The sequence below is a fragment of the Erpetoichthys calabaricus genome, chromosome 4 (genome assembly GCF_900747795.2).
Source record: "Erpetoichthys calabaricus chromosome 4, fErpCal1.3, whole genome shotgun sequence".
NCBI classification, from domain to species: Eukaryota; Metazoa; Chordata; class Cladistia; order Polypteriformes; family Polypteridae; genus Erpetoichthys; species Erpetoichthys calabaricus.
In genome coordinates, this window is record NC_041397.2 from 330,161,957 (window position 1) to 330,186,012 (window position 24,056).

At 41.4% G+C, this 24,056-nt stretch overlaps 4 protein-coding genes across 8 annotated transcripts in view; 3 read left to right on the plus strand and 1 right to left on the minus strand.

The window, feature by feature from the left end:
• The window catches only part of LOC114643553 (protein NLRC5-like), a 5,922,889-nt gene that overhangs the window by 5,706,522 nt on the left and 192,311 nt on the right, over positions 1-24,056 (plus strand). The gene's annotated exons all lie outside the window — the stretch shown is intronic.
• Positions 1-24,056, plus strand: part of LOC114643557 (NACHT, LRR and PYD domains-containing protein 3-like) — a 1,908,976-nt gene that overhangs the window by 1,574,701 nt on the left and 310,219 nt on the right. The gene's annotated exons all lie outside the window — the stretch shown is intronic.
• Positions 1-24,056, plus strand: part of LOC114642226 (E3 ubiquitin-protein ligase TRIM16-like) — a 773,543-nt gene that overhangs the window by 504,991 nt on the left and 244,496 nt on the right. The gene's annotated exons all lie outside the window — the stretch shown is intronic.
• Positions 1-24,056, minus strand: part of LOC114641943 (NACHT, LRR and PYD domains-containing protein 3-like) — a 476,010-nt gene that overhangs the window by 398,283 nt on the left and 53,671 nt on the right. The window contains exons 9-12 of the mRNA XM_051925775.1: positions 21,745-21,911; positions 5,744-5,918; positions 1,906-1,971; positions 130-1,819 (exon numbers count right to left, since the gene is read on the minus strand). Of these exons, the coding sequence (XP_051781735.1) occupies positions 130-1,819; positions 1,906-1,971; positions 5,744-5,918; positions 21,745-21,911 (2,098 nt within the window). The remainder of the gene's footprint in view (positions 1-129; positions 1,820-1,905; positions 1,972-5,743; positions 5,919-21,744; positions 21,912-24,056) is intronic.

Below are 24,056 nucleotides of genomic sequence, written 5' to 3' on the forward strand. Positions count from 1 at the left end.
GTTGAGTGGGGTGGGGCTTATTAGAAGGTCCTATGACAGTGGAGCTCAGTGCCCCCCCAGTGACTCTCATTTACATAAAGTGCCATTATTGACTGATAAAACTGAACTTGTCAAAGTCGCATCACTCACCAGACTTTATTGCAGCAGCTGAGCCCCTCTACTAGTCTCCTGATGCACTCGGGGGTCCGAGGTGTGTATGACAGGTCAAGTTTCTTAAGTTCTCCACAGCAGCTGATGACAGAGGACAGCACAGCACAGTCCAGAGGAGATAAAGTCAACCATCTAAAATCCATCTCTAAGTCCTTCCCAGTGGCGTCTCTGATTACCACCTCATTCTGAGTCTCATAAAGCCAGTGACAAACTCGCAGAGCTTCACTTTGACCTCCCCCTCGTAGCGCCTGTTTAGCTTTCTGCCTCACCCACTCCTGTATCCGCTGTATGGTTGTCCCCTCAAACTCCCCCAGGATTCCCTCCACTGTTTTAATCACAGGACACCAAGCCAGTCCTGCCAGGAATCGAGTGACAATCTCAAATCGGTCCCCTTTACACGAGTCTCGCTTCTTCAGCAGCTCCTCGACACCCCCTGATGGATCAAGGTAGAAGGAGCAGGCGGCCATGAACTCCTGCAAGGTGAACTGGTAGAAGGTGTACGTCGTGTGCTCCTGAGTGCTTTGTCTGTGCAGAAACCCAGAGAGGAACGAAGAGGACAGGACTGGCTGGAGACCAAAGGTGGACATCTCCTGCTTTTCGTTAAACACATGTTTACTATTCTCCACCCCATAATAAGCCATCTTTCCCAGACTGATCAGAATCCTCCTTTGGTCCTCATCTTCTTGCCTGTGATTGGTCAGAATATTGTGAAGGAACATCATAAAGATCTCAGTGACAGTTCTGGGGGCAGCCCATCGCTCTTCTTCAGGTGTCATGAGGTGACTCTTCAGTGCAGAGCAGATAATCCAGCTGTACGAGGGGCTGATGCACATGGAGTATAAGATGGTGTTACCCTCCATGCACTGAAAACCCTTGGTGCCCACATCAGCATCACCAAAGAACTTCTTAAAGTACATCAGTCTTTGTTCAGGGAAGAATCCTACAACTTCTACAAATCCATCAACTCTCTTCATGTCCAGAGACCCCAGAGCTGTTGGTCTGCTTGTTATCAGGACTGAGCAGCCCTTCAGTAATGTCTGACTGACCAGACTGGTGACCAGGATGTGGACAGGCACCTCATCATCTGGGTCTGAGCAGAGTTGACTGTCTGTGAAGTCCAGTTTGTGTTTGTATTCCTCCAGTCCATCAAGTATGAAAAGCAGAGATTCAGGTTTCTGCAGGATTTCCATTAGTTTGTCATGAGTGAGATGTTTATAGTGCCTTACAATCAGTGCAGTCAGAGACATCTGTGTCTCGTTGTCCAGGAGGTTGAGCTCCCTGAATTTAAACAGGAAGACAAACACAAACCTCTGGTACTGAGTGCCTCTGGCCCAGTCAGACATGATCTTCTGGACCAAGGTGGTCTTCCCGATGCTCGCCACCCCACTGACCACTATGAGTTTGGGGGGGGGTTTACTTTGACGTCTTCTCTTAAAAAGATGTTCAGTCCAGATTCGCTCACAGTTCTTTGTTGCTCCCTCTTCCTCAAGTCTTTCCTGAGTCTTCCCAGCCTTCATTAGTTCATCTTTAATGTCCTGTTTGATGACCATCAGCTCTGTGTATTGAGTCTCAAGCCCCACCATGCTAGTGAGTGGATCTCCAGATGGACGCTGATCATCCAGGGGTCTTGTGGATTCAGACATGGTGAGTCTGTGTGTCTCATGGAGGTCTGAAAGTCAAAATGAGAACAAGTAAGGTGACAGAATGAGCACAGGAGTGGAGGAGCAACTGACCAGAGACATGAGGACCACCTACCTTTAATATGAGGCTCAAGGGGAGGTGACTGGGCACTGGCCTGGATCTCCTTCAAGAGGTCCGGTCCTGGGAATAAACACAGAGGAGATAAACACGAGCATCAGCAGTTCTCAGGGTGGCTTCACATCCTTAAAGATGAAAATCATTTAGAGTTGTGTGCACTGCTGCCTTCAGACATCAGAGTCCAAGCTGTGCCCACTGTCTGTGGGGGGTCTGCCTGCTCTCCCTGTGTCTTTGTTGGTCTCCCTCTCTCTACTCCTGGTTTTCTTCCACATGCTTATGATCCATTAATCCATCCATCCATCTTTCCATCCATCAGTTTTCTTAACTTGCTTATCAAGGCCTGGAGTTGTGACGCAGCTGGAGCCTCTCCTGGTAATCATTGGGTGCAAAGGCAGGAACAACAACTGGGCACGGTGCCAGTCCATTGTAGGGTGAGCACGCACATGCACACACACACACACACACATGCACACACACACACACACACACACACACACACACACACACACACACACACACCGGCTAATTTAACAATGGCAATCCACCTGACCTGCGTGTCTTTGGACTGTGGATAGAAACTGGAGAACCTGGAGACACGGGGAGAACAATCAACCTCCACACAGTGAGCCCTGGGACCTTCCTAATGATGTGCAGCTGAAATGAACTGCAGACACCAAACTGAATCCATGTGGCAGGAGTGGGGTCTGCCATATTGTATTTGAAAGAAGCTAAGAAGCTGCACCACTTGGACAGTCTGTATTGTCAGAGTGGACGAGATCAAGGAAGGCTGTTATTTGGGCTCAGCAGGAGAAAAGCCAAAGCAGTTTGAAAAGGTCAGCACACTAAACGTTAGTTCAATCAGAAAAGTACAACAATGGGCTACAAGAAACCAAAGTAAATCCAAATGAGGTACTGAACCACAATGTGTTTGTCTGCGTGAGCACACGTCTCTCACAATCGTGTCTTTAATGTCACATTTAGTTGATGTTAAATGTGTCATCTCTTGTCATGTAACCATCACAACACCCAGCTATGCATAGCGTGCTGATTATGTGCTGAGCAATGCAGCAAAGTCTACAGAGTGTCTGCAAAAACAGATGAGGAACAAGATGACATCTCCAAAATATCAATAAAATCAGGCGAATCCTTAAAAAATTAATAATGTGATATTACTAATAATAAAACACCGGACACAAATCATTAATGCACTCCTGTCTGTCCAGGGCCAACTCCCACCTTAACACTGAATCCATCAGGACTGTCTGACCCCTTAAAACCCTCAGCTGGAATAAGCGGATGAGTGAAATGAATGAATGAATTGAATGACGAGAACATGGAGAGGAAATGGAGGACTTTGTGATCTTAAATTGCTTTTAATTAACTGTGAGAGCATCAAGATGTGATTGTGTGATCAATTTGATTGTTGAGTAGCAATCTGTTAACATTTGTGTGTAAAGAAAGAGCAATATAAATAAAGCTTATTATTATGATTATTATTATTATTAACAATAACAATAATAACTGAGTTTAAAAGTTCAAAAAGCCTCAAGCACTGGAACTCTAAAACAGGACAGAAGGTCAGGTCAGTACTGAGTGTCCACTTTGTCCGGTCAGCTGTCAGTAACTCAGGACATGGAGGACCAAGGAAGGAGCAAATCCATGGTGTGCAGGAGAGGCTGTGGGCTCCCAGATTGGTTGTCTAGTGGATTATCGTCATGTCTTCTAAACGCTCCTTTAATTGTACAGTGGGTATAGAAAAGAATCCCCCCTTCAAAATATTCCCATTTTTTTTGCTTTACAACGTTAAATGAAAACACACACAAAAAATATTTCTTTCCAGCTTTACTTACTCAATGCCACCTCTAACATCCAAATGAAAGATATCACAGCTACAGTTCAGAACAATTATAAAAAATCAAAAACAAGACGTACTGAGATTAATAAAGGACCCCCCCAATGTCAATGTCATTTTGTTGACCCCCCCTTTTGCTTTAATGACAGCCTTGAGTCTGTTGAGATACTTCTCTATCAGCTTTGCACACCTAGATTGAGTAATATTTGCCCCCTCTTCTTTACAGTTTTAACAGTTCAAGTTTGGTCACATTGGATGGTGAGCGTTGGTGGTCTGCTATCTTCAAATCTTTCCACAGATTTTCAATGAGATTTAGGTCTGGGCTCCGACTGGCCACACGGCGACATTCCCTTTTTTCTCCTTCAGCCACTGAGTGCTCAATTTTGCTGTGTGCTTCGAGTTGTCGTCGTGTTGAAAGGTGAACATTCTGCCCATCTTCAACTTTCTGGCAACTTTTTGATGGTATTTTGCCCCATCCATTTTCCTGGAGAGCCCCAGGCCCTGTGGCAGAGAAACACCCCCACAACAGGATGCTGCCACTTCCATGCTTTACTGTAGGTATGGTGTGTTGAGGATGGTGAGCTGCATTGGTCTCATCTGACCATAAGACCTTTTTCCACTTGGCATCAGAATCTTCAAAGTTTCTTCAGAAGTGGCTTTTTCCTTGTGACCCTCCTGAACAAGCCACCATTGTTGAGTGCTTGTGAATTTGTTGTCACCTGCACACAATGACCACTCTCTGCCATCAAATCCTGTAACTCCTTCAAAGTGGCCATTGGCCTCTTGGTGGCCCTCTTACCAGTTTCCTCCTTGCTCTTCTGTCCAGTTTGGAGGATCCAGGGAGGGTCCTAGTAGTACCAAACACTTCTTTATGGTGGACTTTACTGAGCTCCTTGGGAGTGATAAAGCCTTTGAGGGTTTTGAGGTCTGTCCACAACTCTATCCCTGAGATCTTTTGAAAGTGGCCTGCCAGCCCCCCCATAGTCAGTTGTTTACTGTCCAATGCACTACCAAGCATGGGAATGAATGCTCCAGGAACAGCTTCACTAATCACAATCATTACAACTGATCACCGGTGGGAGGAAGCTAGTAACCGCAATGGAAATGGTGGGCACTGACACCTGATTGAGTTTGGGGGGGTGGGGTGGATGATCCTTTATTTATCTCAGTAGGTCTTGTTTTTGATTTTTTTTAAATTCTTCTCAACTGTAGCTGTGATATCTTTTACTTGGATGTTAGAGATTGCATTGCGTAAGTAAAGCTGGAAAAAATATTAGTTTGTGTGTTTACATTTAAGGCTGTAAAGCTAAAAAAAAATGGGAATATTTCGAAGGGGGGGATTCTTTTCTATACCCACTAAATTTCCCATTATAGTTTTCATAGTTCTGAGTGGTTTAGAAGTGAGTTTAGTGGTCTTCTTAACTGGAGGGGCCACTGCAGCACACCCAGAACCCAGAAAATAACCAAGGAGACCCAAATAAACATAAAAGGGCAGTAGAAGGTCAAATAATAACAACAAAAGACATAAAAGTGACAAAATAGAGAAGCCCCTCTGGGCCCACCTTATTCGACAGATGGCGTTTTTTTCTAGCTTGTGTGGAGGCTCTTTCACTTTCACCATACACTTAAACACCTTCTAATTACTTGCTCCTCCTTGCTCTTCTGTCCAGTTTGGAGGATCCAGGGAGTAGTACCAAACACTTCTTTATGGTGGACTTTACTGAGCTCTTTAGGTATGATTCCTGCAGTTCTTCCAAGGTCTCGCTCAGTCTACTCTGCAGCACTTCCAGGCCAGACATAATTTCACCAAACATCTGGGGCTGTCTATCTAGAGCTCCCTCTGGTGGTCCCTGCTAAAACACGTCTACTAATTGAGCTACAAGATCTTATTCTGCTCTGTGTATCTACATACTCCTCTTACTGTATATGTGTGGACAGTGATGAGTCCACAGTGACTTTAATAAGATGAGGTCAGTAACTCACCCCACTCGGTCACCTCATCCAGGATTCCTTTCAGGTTCGGTGATGGACATCTCACAAATTCTTCAGCCAGCGCCTCCCACAGGCTGACCAACATTGCTCTGTCCTTCTTTATCACCTCACCAATGAAGGACTCCACACCAGGTGTCCCCTCAGACTCTTCTTTGAGTTTGACCACCTGAAAGACATTGGAGTGAGCAGACATCCACTTTAGAGATGACCACTGGGTGACCAGTGCTGATCATTTAAACTGAATCATCTGCCATGGTGTTCACATTAAGAATGTCATCATCTCTCCTGTCCTGTCAGTGATGTCATTTCATATCTTCATTGGATTATCTTTGATTTTCTTCTTACCGTGACAATAAACATTCAGTTGAGGCCCAAGGCTGTGAACATTTAAATAACAATTGAATTTTAAACTTTACTGACAGATAAATAAACCTCAAACCTGAGCTTGGAATCTAATAAATGAATGAGCTGTGAAACAATACAAGTGATGGAGGCCTTAGATGAAGCTGATCTGTCAAAAGGAAAGGAAATCAAAGTAAGGAAAACATCAGCCTGGTGTGACGAGAACTGACGACATTTAAAATGAAAAGGCCGAGAATCAGAGTGTGAATGGAGAGGTGAGCAGCAAGCATGGACTGAAACTCTCACAAGGTGGCGCTAACGGGGATATTCAAGATCAATTTAACACTAATAACTTGAGTTTTATGGAGTACAACAACTAACTTGACAAAGAAGAACTCATAATACACTGGAGGTCTTACAGTGAGTGTTGTCAATTTGGACATCTTGTAGAATTGTTTTTGTCGAACACATTTTTTCCATTCCCTTCTTAATGATCATTCAGGTGTTCTCACTCTAATAAATATTTCTATGTATGCATTTTGTGTTAATAATTTAGTTTAAGATCAATAAATATTTTTGTTTTTCAATTTTAAGTTCATCATATCATCATTTTGCACCTTCACTATATTGTCATTGGGTTGCTGGGATTTGTGTCACTGTTGCTAGGGGCCACGGCCTAAGGGGCACTTCAAACTGCATCATGATGCTCCCCATGTAGTACTCAGAACCGTGTTTGAGATCATGGATTAATACGTCAAACAACCTCAGCTTTGTGCTCGCAGTGTTTAAAGTTTATTTGTTAACAACAGTGTAAAAATAAAAATGCTTAGTAATGTAAATTCTAACTCAACGTTTAAACATCTTATTGAGGACATGTGGCTTCATCTGGAAAATATAAGGGAAGAGGTCTTATTTTAGGAGTGTGTTATAGACCACCCAATTCAGACAGTGACTTCAACACACATCTTTTTAGTAATATCAAAAAGGCAAGTTTACAGGGAGATATTATAGTCACGGGGGACTTTAATTATCCAAATATTAACTGGGATAACCTTACAGATGGAGGAGAACAAGAGCAGGAGTTTTTAGAAGTAATCAGTGACTGTTTGTTAACACAGAATGTTAAAGCACCAACACGGGGTGAAGCCTGTCTAGATTTAGTATTTTGTAATAATCAGGATAGAATTGAGGGTGTAGAGGTGATTGGACCACTAGGGTCACGTGACCATAATGTAATACAATTCTCAGTATTTTGTAACAGTGCAGATGTAAAGACTAAAATTGTTAAGTTTATAAATTCGTAGGTCAAATTTTGAGCTGATTGGGCAAAGTCAAAGGAGGATATACTGGGATAAACGTTTAAGTGTGGAGACAGTCGAGGAGCAAGTTTAAAAATGTTTTACATGTAATGCAGGACAGATACAGACCTAAATTTGGAATTAATAGGAAACTAAAAAAAACTCTGCATTGGGTTAATAAAGATTTAAAAAAGAAGATGCAAAGGAAAAACCAAATGACTAAGGCATATACAGTAAGACTAATGACTGCAAAGTGAATCGTAGAGCGTATGAGAACATGAGGGCAACCATTAAGAAGGATATCAGGAAGGCTAAAAGACAGTTGGAGAGGAATATAGTAGATAAGGTGAAAGACGACCCTAAGAGATTCTTTCAGTATTTTAGTAGTAAAAGAACAGTCAAGGAGGAGGTCAAGTGCATCAGGAATAGTAAAGGGGAATGAAAAGATACAGAAAGTGAAATAGCGGACCCTGTAAACTTCCATCCATCCATCCATCCATTATCCAACTTGCTATATCCTGACTACAGGGTCATGGGGGTCTGCTGGAGCCAATCCCAGCCAACACAGGACGCAAGGCAGGAAACAAACCCCAGGCAAGGCGCCAGCCCACCACAGACCCTGTAAACTTGTATTATTTTTTTCTTCACAAATGAGGAAGCTGATAACCTCCCAGAGGTAAATGCAATTACTAAGGAGGTACTGAGGGATTTGGGAATTGTAGAGGGAGAAGAGCTGCTCAGATTAAATAAGCTGAAATCAAACAAATCACAAGGACCAGATAATATTTATCTTCGAGTTCTTAAGGAGGCTAGTGAGTACAGATATAAACCCTTGACACATATTTTTGGGAAGACACTGCGCACTGGAGAGATTCTGAAGGACTGGAAAATGGTAAATATCATCCCATTAAATAAAAAGGGTAACAGGGCAGATCCAAGCAGCTACAGGCCAGTAAGCTTAACATGCATCAAAGGAAAATTAATGGAAGGAATTATTAAGAACAAGATTGAGCAACACTCTGACAAGGACAGGAGTTATTAGGAACAATCAGCATGGGTTCAGAAGAGGGAGGTCATGTTTGACTAACATGCTGGAATTCTATGAGTAGGCAACAAAAGGATACGATCAAAGTGGAGCAGATGAGATTATTTATCTGGACTTTCAGAAAGCATTTGATAAGGTGATACATGAGAGAGTGCGCATAAAATTAAAAGAGGTGGGAGTTTAGGGTGATGTTTTTAGATGGGTGCAGAATTGGCTCAGACATGGGAAGCAAAGGGTGATGGTGTGAGGAACCTCATCAGAACTGGCCGATGTTAAGAGTGGTGACCAGCAGGGTTCAGTGCTAGGGCCGCTGCTACCTCTAATATATATAAATGATTTAGATAGGAATATAAGTAACAAGCTGGTTAAGTTTGCAGATGATACCAAGATAGGTGGATTAGCAGACCACAGAAGGATCACAGAAGGACTTGGACAGCAGACAGGCTTGGGCAGATTTGTGGCAGATGAAATTTAATGTCAGTAAATGTAAAGTATTACACATATAGTAGGAAGTAAAAATGTGAGGTTTGAATACACAATATGAGGTCTGAAAATTGAGAGTCCGCCTTATGAGAAGGATTTAGGAGTCAATGTGGACTCTAAGCTATCAACTTCCCGACAGTGTTCAGAAGCCATTAAGAAGGCTAACAGAATGTCAGCTTATATATTCAAATTTACAAAATATATAAACAATTTGGATAAGTGGCAGGTCATCATTTGGTTAACAGATTATGTCATTTGACTTCTTTCATAGTTTTGCTCTCTGGTTTTATACAACAGCACTTCAGTGTTTTAATGTTTTCTGTCCATGGTCTTGACGTACTGTAGATGGTGATGAGACCACTACGACTCCCAAGATTTTCTCATGAGGGGTACTTTCAAGTTCAAAGCCCCCATTGTGCATTAAAACCTCACATTTCTATTTCATAACTATGATATGTGTAATATTACATTTCATCATCTACAAATCTGCCCAAGCCTGTGTGCTATTCAAGTCCCTCTGTAACCATTCTGCTGATTCTCCATCATCTGCCCTTCCACATTGTTTGGTGTGATCTGCAGATTTAATCAGCTTGTTGATTAGATTTCTATTCAAATTGTTTTTGTACATATTATAAAGAGCATCGGCCCCAGCACTGACCCCTGATGGACACCACTTTAACATAACCTAACTCTGAAAACTTTCCTCTCCCATAACTATTTGCTTTCTGTGTTTGGGCCAATTTTGAACCCCCTGTGGACGGCAGGGACAGAATAAACCCACGTACCCTTACCTGGCAGGGAGGCCAGTGTAGTGGATGTACAAGGAGATGGCCTCCCAAGACTGCATGCTTCCCCAACACACTGGGTGGCAGCACACATTGGATTTAGTGATTACTAAAGGACTAAAAGTTGATGTGAGGTTTATCAGACCATTTTTTTATTTAGTATAGAAACACTGATAGATAAAATTAATGAGAAGCATATTGTTAAAAAACGCTTCTTTGATTCATCTGCAGCTTCAAAGTTTACAAACATTTCAAACAATCAGTCCGTTTGTAGTGCTTACTACAATAGTGATAATAATGGAAATAGTAAGGTGGAAAATTTTAATACTAAAGTGAGAGTTGCTGCTGACATAGTTGCACCTGAAAAGACAGTTAAAAAATCCTCTAGCACTATTACACCATGGAAGACCCAAAGAGTGTCTGATTTAAAGAGAACATGCCGGAGAGCTGAGCGTAAATGGAGAAAAACTAAACTAACTATCCACTATGAGATATCAAAGGCTAAAATAACAGAATACAACAACATAGATCCTCCTAAACCCCAGTACTCCATTACTGTATAAACAAATTAAACTCTTTCACCAGAATAGATTTACCTGATTTATATAAAATAATTTCTCAAATGAAACCCTCCACCTGTGCCCTTGACCCAATACCAACAAGTTTTTTCAAAGAAGTATCGGGCGTGCTAATTGATAATGTTCTTGACATAGTAAATTCGTCATTAGATACGGGGGTCTTCCCAGACTGTCTTAAGACTGCGGTAGTTAAACCCCTACTTAAGAAAAATAACCTTGACCCCTCTGCTCTTGAAAATGTTAGACCCATCTCTAACCTGCCTTTCTTAAGTAAAAGCCTAAAGAAGGCAGTCATTATGCAGTTAAATGAGCACCTCAATAAACCTGCTATTCTTGATAAGTTTCAGTCAAGTTTTAGAACAAATCACAGCACAGAAACTGCACTCATTAAAGTAGTAAATGACTTGCGGGTAAATGCAGACAGAGGCCATTTATCTGTTCTCATCCTCTTAGATCTGAGTGCCGCATTTGACACCATTGATCATAATATTCTTAAGAATCGCCTTAGTCAATGGGTGGGCCTCTCTGGCAGGGTCTTAAATTGGTTTGAATCCTACCTGGCAGGGAGAAAATTCTTTGTTAGTTGTGGTGATTATACTTCAAAGACAAGTGATATTCTATATGGTGGTCCACAAGGCTGTCTCCTGGGTCCACAATAGGAAATCTTAGTGATTGGAAAATTGGAAATCTTAGTGATTGCCAAAAATAGAAATTATGAGGATATTAGAAATAAACTTGATCCAGTAGGCTTGAGACTGTGGAAGATTGTGGGTTCGCTTCCCGGTTCCTCCCTGTGTGGATAGCGCTTTGAGTACTGAGAAAAGCGCTATATAAATGTAATGAATTATTATTATTATTATTATTAAAGAATTTAAGGGTAACTATTGACCTTGACCTGAATTTTAAATCGTATGTTAATCATATTACTAGGACAGCATTTTTTCACTTAAGAAATATAGCAAAAATTAGATCTCTTGTAACTTTGCAAGATGCTGAAAAATTAATTTACTCTTTTGTTTTCAGTCGACTAGATTACTGTAATGCACTCCTCTCAGGACCACCCAAAAAACACATCAATTGACTGCAACGAGTGCAGAATGGAGCTGCTAGAATCTTAACTAGGAAAAGAAAATCCAAGCACATCTCTTCAGTTGTGAGTGTCACTACACTGGTTACATGTGCCATTTAGAATTGACTTTAAAATGCTGCTGATGGTTTACAAAGCCTTCAATAATCTTCTCCATCTTATATTTCAGAATGTCTGTCACCTTACTCTCCAAATTGTAACCTTAGATCTTCAAATGAGTGTCTGCTTAGAATTCCAAGAGCTAAACTTAAAAGAAGTGGTGAGGCGGCCTTCTGCTGTTATGCACCTAAAATCTGGAATAGCTGACCGATAGAAATCCACCAGGCTAATACAGTGGAGAATTTTAAAAAACTGCTAAAAACGCTTTATTGTAACATGACTTTCTCATAGCTTCATTTTAGTGCAACTCTGATATCCTGTACATGCATTTAATTCTCTTTTTTTTGTGGCTCCAAAATCCCTACTAACTCCTACTTTCTCTGCTGGACCTTACTTTATTCTTTGTTAATTAGTATTGCCTAATACAGGGGTGGGCAAAGTCATTCCTGGAGGGCCACAGTGGCTGCAGGTTTTTGTTCCAACCCAATTGCTTAATAAGAAGCACTTATTGCTCTAGAAACACTTCTGCTTCATTTTAGTTATCTCCCTCATTAAGATTTTGAACGCTTATTGCTTATTTAAGTCTTAAACAGCTGCGTTCTTGGTTTTTAATTGCTCCTTATTAGCAATAAGATGCAAATGACAAAAGAAAGCAGCAGTTATCCATTTTGCTTGTTACCCTTTACACCTGTGTGTATTTATCGTGCACTATTTGGTCTAATTAAATACTTGGAAGGAAAGAGAAGACAAAAAAGTGAAGGATTGAGAGTTACCCATCCGTTTTACACTTCAAAGTATTTGGATGATATCCTTAGAATGGAAAAAATATCTAGGATATGAGAATGACTTGACATAGCAGAGTTAAAGCACTAACAAGCCATGAAATGTAATTAATGGCAAGGATTGTTTTCTAATTAAGCAACTGGGATGGAACAAAAACCCGCGGCCACTGCAGCCCTCCAGGAATGACTTTGCCCACCCCTGGCCTAATATATCCATCCATCCATCCATTTTCCAACCCACTGAATCCAAACACAGAGTCACAGGGGTCTGCTGGAGCCAATCCCACCGAACACAGGGCACAAGGCAGGAACCAATCCCAGGCAGTATGCCAACCCACCGCAGGACACACACACAAACACACCCACAGACCAAGCACACACTAGGGCCAATTTAGAATCGCCAGTCCACCTAACCTGCATGTCTTTGGACTGTGGGAGGAAACCGGAGCGCCCGGAGGAAACCCACGGAGACACGCGGAGAACATGCAAACTCCACGCAGGGAGGACCCGGGAAGCGAACCCAGGTCCCTAGGTCTCCCAACTGCGAGGCAGCAGCGCTACCCACTGCGCCACCGTGCCGCCCATATATATATATTCTTTCTTTCTTTTTTCATCTCATAAAGTACTTTGAGCTCAATCATTTATATGAAAATATGCTATAGAAATAAATGTTGTTGTTGTTGTCAAACACTTGTAGAGAAGCTACACTTGGAAGCTGCTTGTGCACCAGAAGATTTCTGCTACTTTCGGTAAGTTAAATATAAAAGTCAAAAAATAAATAATAAAAAGGTCTTGTACGTGGAAATGAATGGAAAGCAATTACATACAGTCGATTCAGAAAGTTTTCAGACGCTTCACTTTCTGCACACTTTTTTGGGTTGCATATTTCATTTTAAATGGAGAAATTTGCCTATTTTTGCCTGCAGTTCTACACACAATAGCCCATACTAGCAAAGTAAAAGTAAAAGTTCAGACCCTTAATTCAGTACTTTGTGGAAACCCTTTGGCAGCAATTCCAGTTTTGAGTCTTCTTGGTAAGTCTCTATAAGCTTTGTTCACCCAGATTTGGGCTGTTGATTCCATTCGTCCCGGCAGATCCCCTCAAGCTGTGTTAGACTGGATGTGGAGCGTCATTAATCTGCCATCTTCAGGTCTCTGCACATTTGCCCTATGGGTTTAGCCTGACCTTTGGCTGGGCCACTCCAGCGTTGCCTTGGCTGGTTTGGGTCATTGAACCATCACCCCAGTCGGAGGTTGTGTGCATTTTGTAGCAGATTTATTCAAGACCCTCTCTGTATTTGGCTTTACTTATCCCTTCCTCAATTCTAACCAGTTTCCCTGTTCCTGCTTCCCATAGCATGTTGCCCCACCACCATGTCTACCCTTGGCTGATGATTAGCAGTGACTGGTCTCCCATTTCAGCAGAGAACTTCTCAAGTTCTATTAGAGTGACTATTGGGTTCTTGATCACCTGCTTGCCTGCTTATTCAGTTTTGCTGGATGACCAACTCCTGGTGGCTTCAAACATCTTCCATTTCTCTATTTTCAATGGCCACTGTGCTCTGGGAATGTTCAAAGCTTTAGGTGTGCTGTTATCCCCTTGTCCTGACATCTGCCTCACCAGCATTTGATTGCAGAACACTACATGGAGTTCTGTAGTTTGGTTTTTGTCCTGACATACAGTGTGAATTGAAGTCCTTCTACACACAGGTACATTTGCCTTTCTAAATGTTGTCCAGTCACTTTGTCACAGTGGACTCCTATCAAGTTCTCAACACATCACAAGAAGAATTAAAGCAAACACGATGGCCGAGTGTAATCTGGAGTGCCACAGCAAAGGCTCTGAATACTTCTACGAATAAGAGATTTCAGTTGTGATGTTTAGTAAATTTGAAGAATTTTATGAAAATGTGATTTCACTTTGTCATTCTGGGTTGGCGAGATTATCCACTTAAAATGAAATCTACAACACAATAAAGTGTTCAGAAAATGAAGTTACTCTATAAGCAGAGAGTGAACAAATATGTCCTCAGAATTACGTTACACTTAAACTACCTGAAGGCTGCATTATTATTATTGTAAAGAGTGAAGTTTATTAACCTTCAGCAAAATGTTGATTGAAATAATAAATTATATGGGAGGGTGCAGCCCCCTAATTGATATAAACGTAGGGTGGGTTTAGAATGGGAGCTGAAGATCGGAGGTGTGGAATTTGTAACAAGGACTGTGTTGTGGTTTTCAGTGCCCACGGTGTGTGAAGAAGTCGACTGTACCACAAACAGCAGAGACAGTCAGATCACAGCTTGTGTCACCCTGAGACAGTCACTTAGCGGTGTCACATTAAACTAAATATGGTGTCCCGCAGGGCTCAGTACTCGCACCTTTACTGGGAACTCTCATTAGAGAACATCACATTCATTGTCACTCATATGCAGATGATACTTAGCTGTACCTTTCTTTTAGACCAAATGACATTTCTCCTATGGTGTCCTTCATGAGTTGTGTCAGTGAGTTAAATGAGTAGATGGATGAGAGCGACTTGTCTCTCAATTCATAAAAACAGAAATGTTATTTATTGGGTAAAATTGTAGCTAACTGTCTCACTAATAAGGTCTGCCTGATGAATGTTTCTGTATGAGATCCCCTGGGTTTATAGTCTGGCTGCCTCTGCCCTTTAATTATTATATATTACATGGAAAATGTCCTGTGCGAGCTGATTGGTGGAAAATCTAAGGATAACTAGGAAGTGGATGGTGGAAAGGAGTCAAGTAGTCAGTGAGGAGCTTCATTTACACGAGTCCATAATGAAATCAAAGTGGCCTGAAAATATGGGAGTGCATTGAAGGTGAGGAAGATGTGAGAGGAGGACATTTTTCATTTCTTTTTAATTTCTTTTTAAGAGGTACATCTTTGGACACAAATACTAAAGCCTCTCTTAGACTCTCTGGTGGGCAAGTGACTAAATACTTTTGCTGGGGACTTGTGACATCAGAGTCACTTCCAGTTCATTGATAATGAGGAACTGTGTTTTCATATTCTCGATATTTCTATCTCTGCTTTCCTTGTGTTTGTTAATGATGTATCTGTAAAAAAAGACTGTAAGCGACATTTTGTTTTCACGCAAGGAAATTGCATTTTGTCCTTCAGTACATTTCTGCTTCTCGTAAGATTATTGTGGCGATTGTGTTACGTTTCTGGGGTGTTGTGCTCGGGGTAATTTAGGGCTTAATGTTGTTCCCAAATCTTTTTCATTGTAACGTATATCAGCACTGATTGTCATTTATGTGAATCAGTGATGATTTTCATGCTACCTAACTGAACTAAGGGGTATTACACATAACCTGGAAACCTGTCAGAAAAACAGCACAGAGAGTTTCTCCCAAGAAAAATCAAATCATAACATACAGTGTGACTAATGTGTAAAAGGAAGGCATTCTGAGATCTTCTTCCTCAGTGTTGTAGTCACCTGTAGTTCTAATCCCAAGGCCTGATGGCCTTTATAGGTTTTGTGCAGACTAAGTGTATTAAATGCTAAAACACCCCTTGATGTCTACGCCGTGTCTTTGATACATGATGTTTGAGAATCCATGCCTGGAGTCCTGATTTTTAGCTCTCTGGATTTACAATAAAGATGTTGGATCCTGGATCTGGATACACATGGATGAGAATAGCATAGAAAAAATGTCAGGGATTCTTCCATTTCTGTGTGATGCTCTTTCAATTAACAATTCAGGGACCACAAGATTAATGGGACAGGTTTTGAGGGGATTCTGTTATGTATATACAGTAGATGATATCATCATTTTATTCTCCAAATCTGCACCAACACTTGTGAGCCCTCGACTTGGCTTTCTCTATTGTGGAATGGGCGCACTTTTTCTAGTAATATGGAAAAATGTTGTTTCCTAAAAAACCAGCTTATTTTCCTGGAGCATGTGGTGTCTGATGCAGGGGTTCATGTGGACATGGAGAAGGTGGAGGCCATCCAAAGCTTCTGATCCAAAGCTTCTGAGGTAAAACATTACAGCATTTTTTGGGAATGGTGGAATGGCTCCACAAATGTACTCCCTGTTTGACTGACATTGTGACCCCTTTGTACCAACCTATCAGAAAACGTGGCCCCTGGCACTGGTCTCAGTCATGTCAGAAGGCTTTCTAGAAGCTTAAGAACCTTGTAATAAAATCCACCTACACTCGCCCAGCCAGATCTTCAGCTCTTCTTCGAGATCCGAACCGATGCTATTGACCTCAAGCTAGGGGGCTGAGCTAATGCAGTGCGAGGACAAACAAGACAAGGTAATCGGTTGTGTTTCATGATCTCAATGGTCTCTGGAGAAGAATTATTTGACAAGTGAGTATAAGTGTTTAGAGGGAACCATGTATGATGTTATCACTGACCTTGTGCTCTGACATGGGCTTTTATTTGCCCAAAGACATCCTCCCAATTAACCAGGTGGGTTTTAAGAGTACAATAATTTACTTTCCAGGTGCGCCATTGAAAGGGATGTGGAAATGTGGTGTTTGATGCGTTGTCCTGGTTAGTGGAGCCATCTGAAGCACCCAGCATCACCCCAGTAACAAGTCAGAGAAGTGACCTCACTTTGGACTTACAGGCCATTGCTAAGGTCCAGGCTCATAGCCCTCTGTGTGTTAGGATGAAGGAGCACTTGGGTGAAAGGACGTGTCGTATTCTTTTTAAGGAACTCCAGGGAGTATTAGACCGGTATATTCCAGATAAATTACAGGGTGATTGTTTTCAACTTGTTGTCTCTGAGGCCATCATCTGTGAGTTCCTGAAATATTTTCATGATACACCTTTGACTGATTATCTGTGGAGATTCAAAACCATGAAGAAGATTTTAGATGTTGCCTGTTGGTCTACCATCAAAAGAGTGTGGAATCGTGTAAAAGACCACCTCATCTGTTAAAACCCTCCCTGGTTCAACAGCTGGTTTACTGCAATCCAGCACAGCTCAGGACTCTGGAGGAATGACTGGTGTCAGCCTGGTGGGCCACTGCCAGTAAGTAGGCACAGGAAGACTTTCTAGTTGGTGTGGTGGGTTATTTTTTAAAATGAGTGGAGCTGTTTGTTGTAGCTAATGCCAGGACTGAGAAGACATGCCATTTGGAAACACAAAAAGAATCTTATTTAGTATAAGAAGGTTTTCTTGTTTTTGTTTAAATTTGACTTTTATTTTGCGTATTGGGCCTTGACGTTCGGGTTTGATAGATAGATAGATAGATAGATAGATAGATAGATAGATAGATAGATAGATAGATAGATAGATAGATAGATAGATAGATAGATAGATAGATAGATAGATAGATAGATACTTTATTAATCCCAAGGGGAAATTCCCATACTCCAGCAGCAGCATACTGATAAAAAACAATATTAAATTAAAGAGTGATGACAATGCAGGTATAACAGACAATTACTTTGTATAATGTTAACATTTACCCCCCCGGGTGGAACTGAAGAGTCGCATAGTGTTGGGGAGGAACGATCTCCTCAGTCTGTCAGTGGAGCAGACTTACAGTTTTCAATGAAGAGGGAGACAAAGAAGATCAGGATGAAAGCAAGTATGATGTAATGATACAGATGTGCCTTCAGAAGGAGCAGTGTCATCACAGGTCTGCTGCAGTGATGAGCGGGGATCGGGTTCAGACCACTGAGGTGATGAAGAGCAACAGCCCAGGAGTGTGAGTACGATGGAAATACCTAGGATGCCAATGTGGTGTAAGGAAGGCAGGTGGACATTGGAGGGAGACTGCAAACTTGTAAAAATGGCGGTAAAGATGTGAGGAAGGAGTGGATGAGGAAAGCAATGAGTGGCCGGTGGGTTCATCGGGTGAGTGGCCGTGATGTGACGAGGCCTCATCCACAGACTGTATGGAGTTTGCCGGATGGGCTGCTGCTCTGCAAAGAACTGTTTGGACATTTCTCCTGTGGTTTTTAATGTGCTTTTATTTATTGTTTTTATAACTGGATAACCTTTTGTTTTTAAGAACATATTTATTTATTTCATTATTCATTATGGATTTATCTATTTGTACCTTTTGCACAATGACATTGTTGTTAATAATCTTAGCACCCATTTGCATGCTTCAACCCTGCTCTGGTCTCCTCACTTGCCTTGTCCATCATCAGCATACAAACTACAAGACGACCAACCAAAGAATGGACTGTGGCACCGCTGCCACCATTTGTGACGCCTGAGGCCTTGGCCACTGGATCCTTCCTCTTATTTCGTAGATCAAATCAATGTCAATAAAAGCAAGTTTTGGTTCAGTATAGAGATGTCCACGTAATTTAAAGAGTTTTTTCTTCTTAAGCCAACTGAGGTGTTCTTTATAAGTCTGTACCACCTTCAAGGCACAACAACTTCTCCTCTTTTTCGTTGGCGCTGCACTTTTGAACTCAGACATCATGCTGTTTCAGTGCACCTTCAGAATGGCCTGTGCTTGCTCTCTCTTTCTCCTATTAAAAGCTGCGTGTCTTTCTCCCATTTCAATGGCCTCATCTGCCTCTCTCAAAAGCCATTTAATTTTTGCCTCACACCAACAGAAGGGCTTCCTTTTATACTGTGGCTTAATGGCTATTATTTGTAAGGGTATACCATTCAAATATGGACAACTGACAAATTAGCCTTAGTCTCCCTATTGGAAACCTAAAGTTATTCTAAGCTAATTATTAGACACCAGTCAACTAACCACTGTCACAGTCTCAGGGCTCACTTAACAATGGTAATTCCACTCTGAGCTGTAAGGTGGCGCTGTCATTCTCATAATTTTCCCTTTCCCATCCTCAGGACAGAAGATTGACAGCACAAAGAGCTGTGATGTCACTTCCTCTTCTGCTCATAACCCCGCCTCTTCCTATCAAAGACCCCATAAGAACCAACACCACCAAGAAGCCAGCAGACAGTGGACTCCCACCAGAGAGGACTTTATCAATGGAGTAACGCTGATGCACAGCCTATTGTTCTTTTTTCTTTCTTTTTATTCAAAGACAATCCTTATAATATACAGGGGTCACCATTCACTATGTACCCTATATTTATACACGAGGTGCCCCATCTCCATATTTCAATGATAAATGCCTTCCTGAACAAATATGTTTGAAGCTGTTTTGTTAAAGAATGAATGCTGTCATGTGCTCACTAATTTAGGGAGGATCTTCCATAGTCCAGTCAGTATAAAGCTGAAGACTTTGTCACCCACAGAGTGCAGATTAGTGTGGGGGTACAACAAGTGGACTTTAGTGGGCAGACAAGAGCCTAGTGATGGGGCACAAGCCCATTTAAAGCTTTATAGGTTATGAGCTGTGCAAACCGTCTAAAACATGTAAGTAATTAATGCAGACCTCAGCGTTAATGTTTGGAGTGCACAATGCAAGGTGTATATCTCTGTCATATGCCATTTGGTATGTGATTCAGGAGTGTTAAAATATGTGATGCGCCATCTGTTGGAATGACAAAAGCAATGCAATTTATTACCAAAATTATTTGTGATGCGCCGTCTTTTAGAATGATGGGGACATGCCAACTGGACAGACACACAGACAGACACAAAGACACTTATCCTTTTATTAGAATGGATTGATAGAATTTAATATTCAGTCCTGTAAGACACAGGGAGCCATTGAAGGTGCCGCAAGATGGCTGTGATGTGCTTGTTGTTGTAGTCTGTGTCAGGACTTTGCCAAGAGAGTTTTGAATCAATTGGAGTTGTGATAACAGATTAGAAGGGGCACCTAAGAGTTGGGAGTTTCAGAAGTCGATGTGTGATAATGAGTGTCTCAGCATGAGAAGAAGAGAGAAATGAGTGAACATGGTATACATGACAGAGGTGGAAGTTGGAAAGTTATATAATGTGGTTTATGTGGGTGGAATAAGAAAGGGAGCAAACAAAAAGGACACCAAGACTCCCAGCAGATGAAGAAGATCTGATGGCGTCATCACCAAGGGTGATTGAGAAGGAGCACATGTTCATCATCTGAGATTTAGTGCCTGGTAGAAGGACTTCAATTTTGTTACAGTTTCATTGTAAAGAGTTAAATTCCATCCAGGTTTTCATTTCACTGAGGCAAGTTGTGAGCAGAGAAAGCCTTGATGAACTTTCATTTTTAACACTGAAACAGATTTGAGTGTCACCTGCATAAAAATGACAACCAAGTCCTAAGCTACAAATGACAAGGCCAAGGGGAAGCCTGGAGATACAGAAGAGCACAGGGCCGAGGAGAGGATGTGGTCAGATGAAGTGTAATGTAACTTACTGTTGAAAGTGTCACACATGTGGCATGAAATATTACACAAGTGACTTACTGTATAAGGCTCATGGGATGCTGAGCTGAATCTCTTTAGTTGAACCAGATAGAGATTAAGAGGTGACATCATGAAAGTGCTTAAAATGATGAAGGTGTAAGAGCCAACCTTAGAAAGTTAAAGTTTTGAGTTAAACTCATATTAAAGTTTGCTTTATTTGAATAGAATATAATTTCTTCCATAGTCATAGACAATGGTATGCTCTTTTCCCCCTATAAGTTAGTAAGAGATAGAACCTTCTTGCTATAACTGAGAAACGGTGTGATAATAGATCTAGTTGTGTTTAGAACAGGTCCCAGTAAACAGGGACTTGAAAGACCCATTTCAAGTTAGAAATGGGATAAGCATACAGTTTTCTGACCGCTTTGAAATGGTTCAGAAATTATAAGTGTTTAGTAACGATTTTAGATGTAACAAGATTAAGCTTAGAACTACATTTTTCTTATTATAATTTTTCCCTTTTTTTTGCTATTTTAATTTTCTTTTTTGTGTGAACTGTTTTACTTTGAAACTTAACTAAACTTTACAAAAACGAAGATATTTTGTCTGTGGAATCATTTCTGCGCATCAGGCTTTTGTTGAAACCCAGTAGAGCTGCTGAACTTTGAAAACTTTGGGAAAACGCAGCTACAGAAGGGACTAAGTTTGGTGGACAGCAGCTTTTTCTTTAACATAAGTTGTTCAACTAGAATGCCATTGAAAACCATTTATGGTGAATTTCCCAGAAACATGTGGACGTTTTGACCACAGACAACATCATGTGAGTCACTAAGCAGTGTGTTAGATGACAGGTCTTTGGGACCCTCCAGAAGGTTAAATGACTTGGGCTTGATGAGCCATGTTGACCTAAATGGCCTTCTTTTGTCTAAACTTGTCTTATATTCTTAGGCTTACAACCTGTACTTTAGTCCTTGAACATCTCCCCTCTGCCTGCTTCATGAAGCCACCGTTTGTTGTGACTTTACTTCCCAAGTGTGATGTCTACACAGGCCTGCACATCTCCTTTATTGTCAGTCCTCACTATCTATAAAGAGTCAATGGTGCCTCCATGAGTCATTTAAATTCACATCTGCTGCCACCCATCTAATCTCCAGGAATGTCAATAAAAACGTATAATGAGAAAGGCCCAAAGACCATTATAAACCAGTAACAGGAAGACAGCCTACCTTTACTTCATCATTGGTGAGGATGCGCTTGGTGACCAGGAGCTGCAGGACGCTGCTGATGTCGAAGTTCATCACGTAGGCCAGCTGAGGCTTGTAGTACTCTGTGATCTTGAGGAGATCTTCATGAGAGAATCCATTAATAACTTTAGAAAACTTCAGAGTCAACGCTGCAGTGAGGAAAGAAACAAGGAGAGTGAAGAAGGAGCTGTGGACATCAGGGGATCAAAAGTCAGTCTGGTACACCTGTCAATGATCAAGTAAATGCGGATCAATCCCAACTCCTTCTTGGACTCAACTGTTCTATCCATGTTGTGATAAAAGCTGCTGAAGTGGACCCCTCAGCTGAATGAATGAAAACATTTCAGTCTCAAGCTGCCCTGTTGCTCCTCTCACCTCTTCTTGTCCACTGCTGTGCTGTCCTTGTTGTTGGTCCTTTGTTCATTACACTGGTACCACTATGGCTGACACATCTCCTCCATTGCCTCTAGTTTATCACAGGCAAAGAGTTGCTACTCGGGCAGAATTTGTATTTGAGTTCAAATCCACCATGGAAATGGTCAACTATTTATTTTAAAGGCTTTCATTTGTATTAAAATTTCTTGGTAGATTTAAGGGATTGTCATCACATGACCACCAGATCATTAAGAGCCCATCATGGTCTAAACTGTCGGCTGACTTTGTTGTCCTGAGTGCTGATTATAAAACGACAATAAATCACATCAGTAAAATGAACAACATCACTGTGAGTTCCCAGAATGTGAGATATATGCACACACCATTACTCTAGGGGACAGTATAGGCCACCTCACATCAAAGCATCACCAGCAAATTTAGGTGACATACAATGACAGTTACAGTTAGTAGAGTGGATAGGTAGGCCAGAATGACCAAGAAAAAATGTATCCTGAGAAGAACAGTGAGAACAATGACGAAAAAGTGACCAACCTGAAGGCAAGAGAGGAGGAAGCTTCTGTTTTTACTGGGGGATTACATGGAGCCCATTTGTTTAATTTGAAGCCAGAAATGTACTTTTAGCACAAGAATGACATATTAGTGAGATAAAAAAGGCTTACAGCTGTCTGATATGACGACTATGAGAAGAGTCAAGAATGATCAGTTAAAGTATTAGCAGTCCCTAAAACTCTAGAGGGCAGTGTGGTTTGGCTCTTCTACAGTATTTATAATGCTAATTACAATACAAAATGCATTTGATGAGTAACTGAGTGAAAAGGACACCTAGCAGGAGTTTATGAGGGGTGCTCATTGCAATTGAGGCCTTCTGTAAAGCAGAGCATTTACAACTAGAATCCCTGAAACCTACAAAAAACTTGTAATCCCGGCCCACCTTAAATCCCTTCGCACCTCTCTGTCAGCATCTTTTGTTTTGTAAATGTGTCGATCAGCACAAGCAGCAAGCAGCCAGCTATCCCATCACCCCACCACTGGAGTTTAACTTGGGCAAAAAGTTGTCCCAGCTCAAGTTTTCTTTATCTGCGTGTGAGGTCCTTGAGTTGCGTTGGGTAAATAATATCTCGTTATTTGGAACACATGCATTTCATGTGTGTTCTGTGTCTACAATGATCTGTGTAAGAGTAGGATGACAGGAAATGTGAGAAATGCAAGAAATGTTGAACAAATACTTAAAGTATAAACTTTTTTCATGTTTTAGTACTAACAACAAAATTTAGACATGAAGTGTATAATGTGTGAAGAATGAAGTCCAAATAACAAATAAGCACTTTCACAAAAGGTACAAATATAACAGAACAAGTGCGCTTTTATTCAAGAGTATAACCTAAGGAAAATAAATCGGGTTAGTGTAGAACTCTGACATGACCGCTTGGGTGGTGCAGTGGTAAGAACTGCTGACTTGTAATCAAGACGTCCCCGGTTTGACACCAGACTCCTCCGTTTTGAGTGGTGAGCTGCTCTTATTGCTACTATTATACAATAAAAACATACATTTGATCTGAGTCTGTAACAGCCGGTGTAAATGTATGGTACTTGTAAAGGTTAGCGGGTTTTTTAATTCAGTTTTATTCTCTCAGTCACGTTCATGCTCACCCTGATCTTACACTGTGTTGTCATATAAAGATGTGCTATAGCAGAGGTGAACTCAGATAAGGATGAAGGTTCTACATCAGAGAAAGAGAACAGAAGCCCTCACCACAAGAAATGTCCACTCACATATAAGAACAACGCAGCTGCACCAGGCGTAAAGGCAAAAGATGGCACCATTTGGATGCAGCAAGAGGTCAAGCATCATCCTGCCAATCAGTTTGCCCCATTGCCCCACACCTGTCCTTCAATGA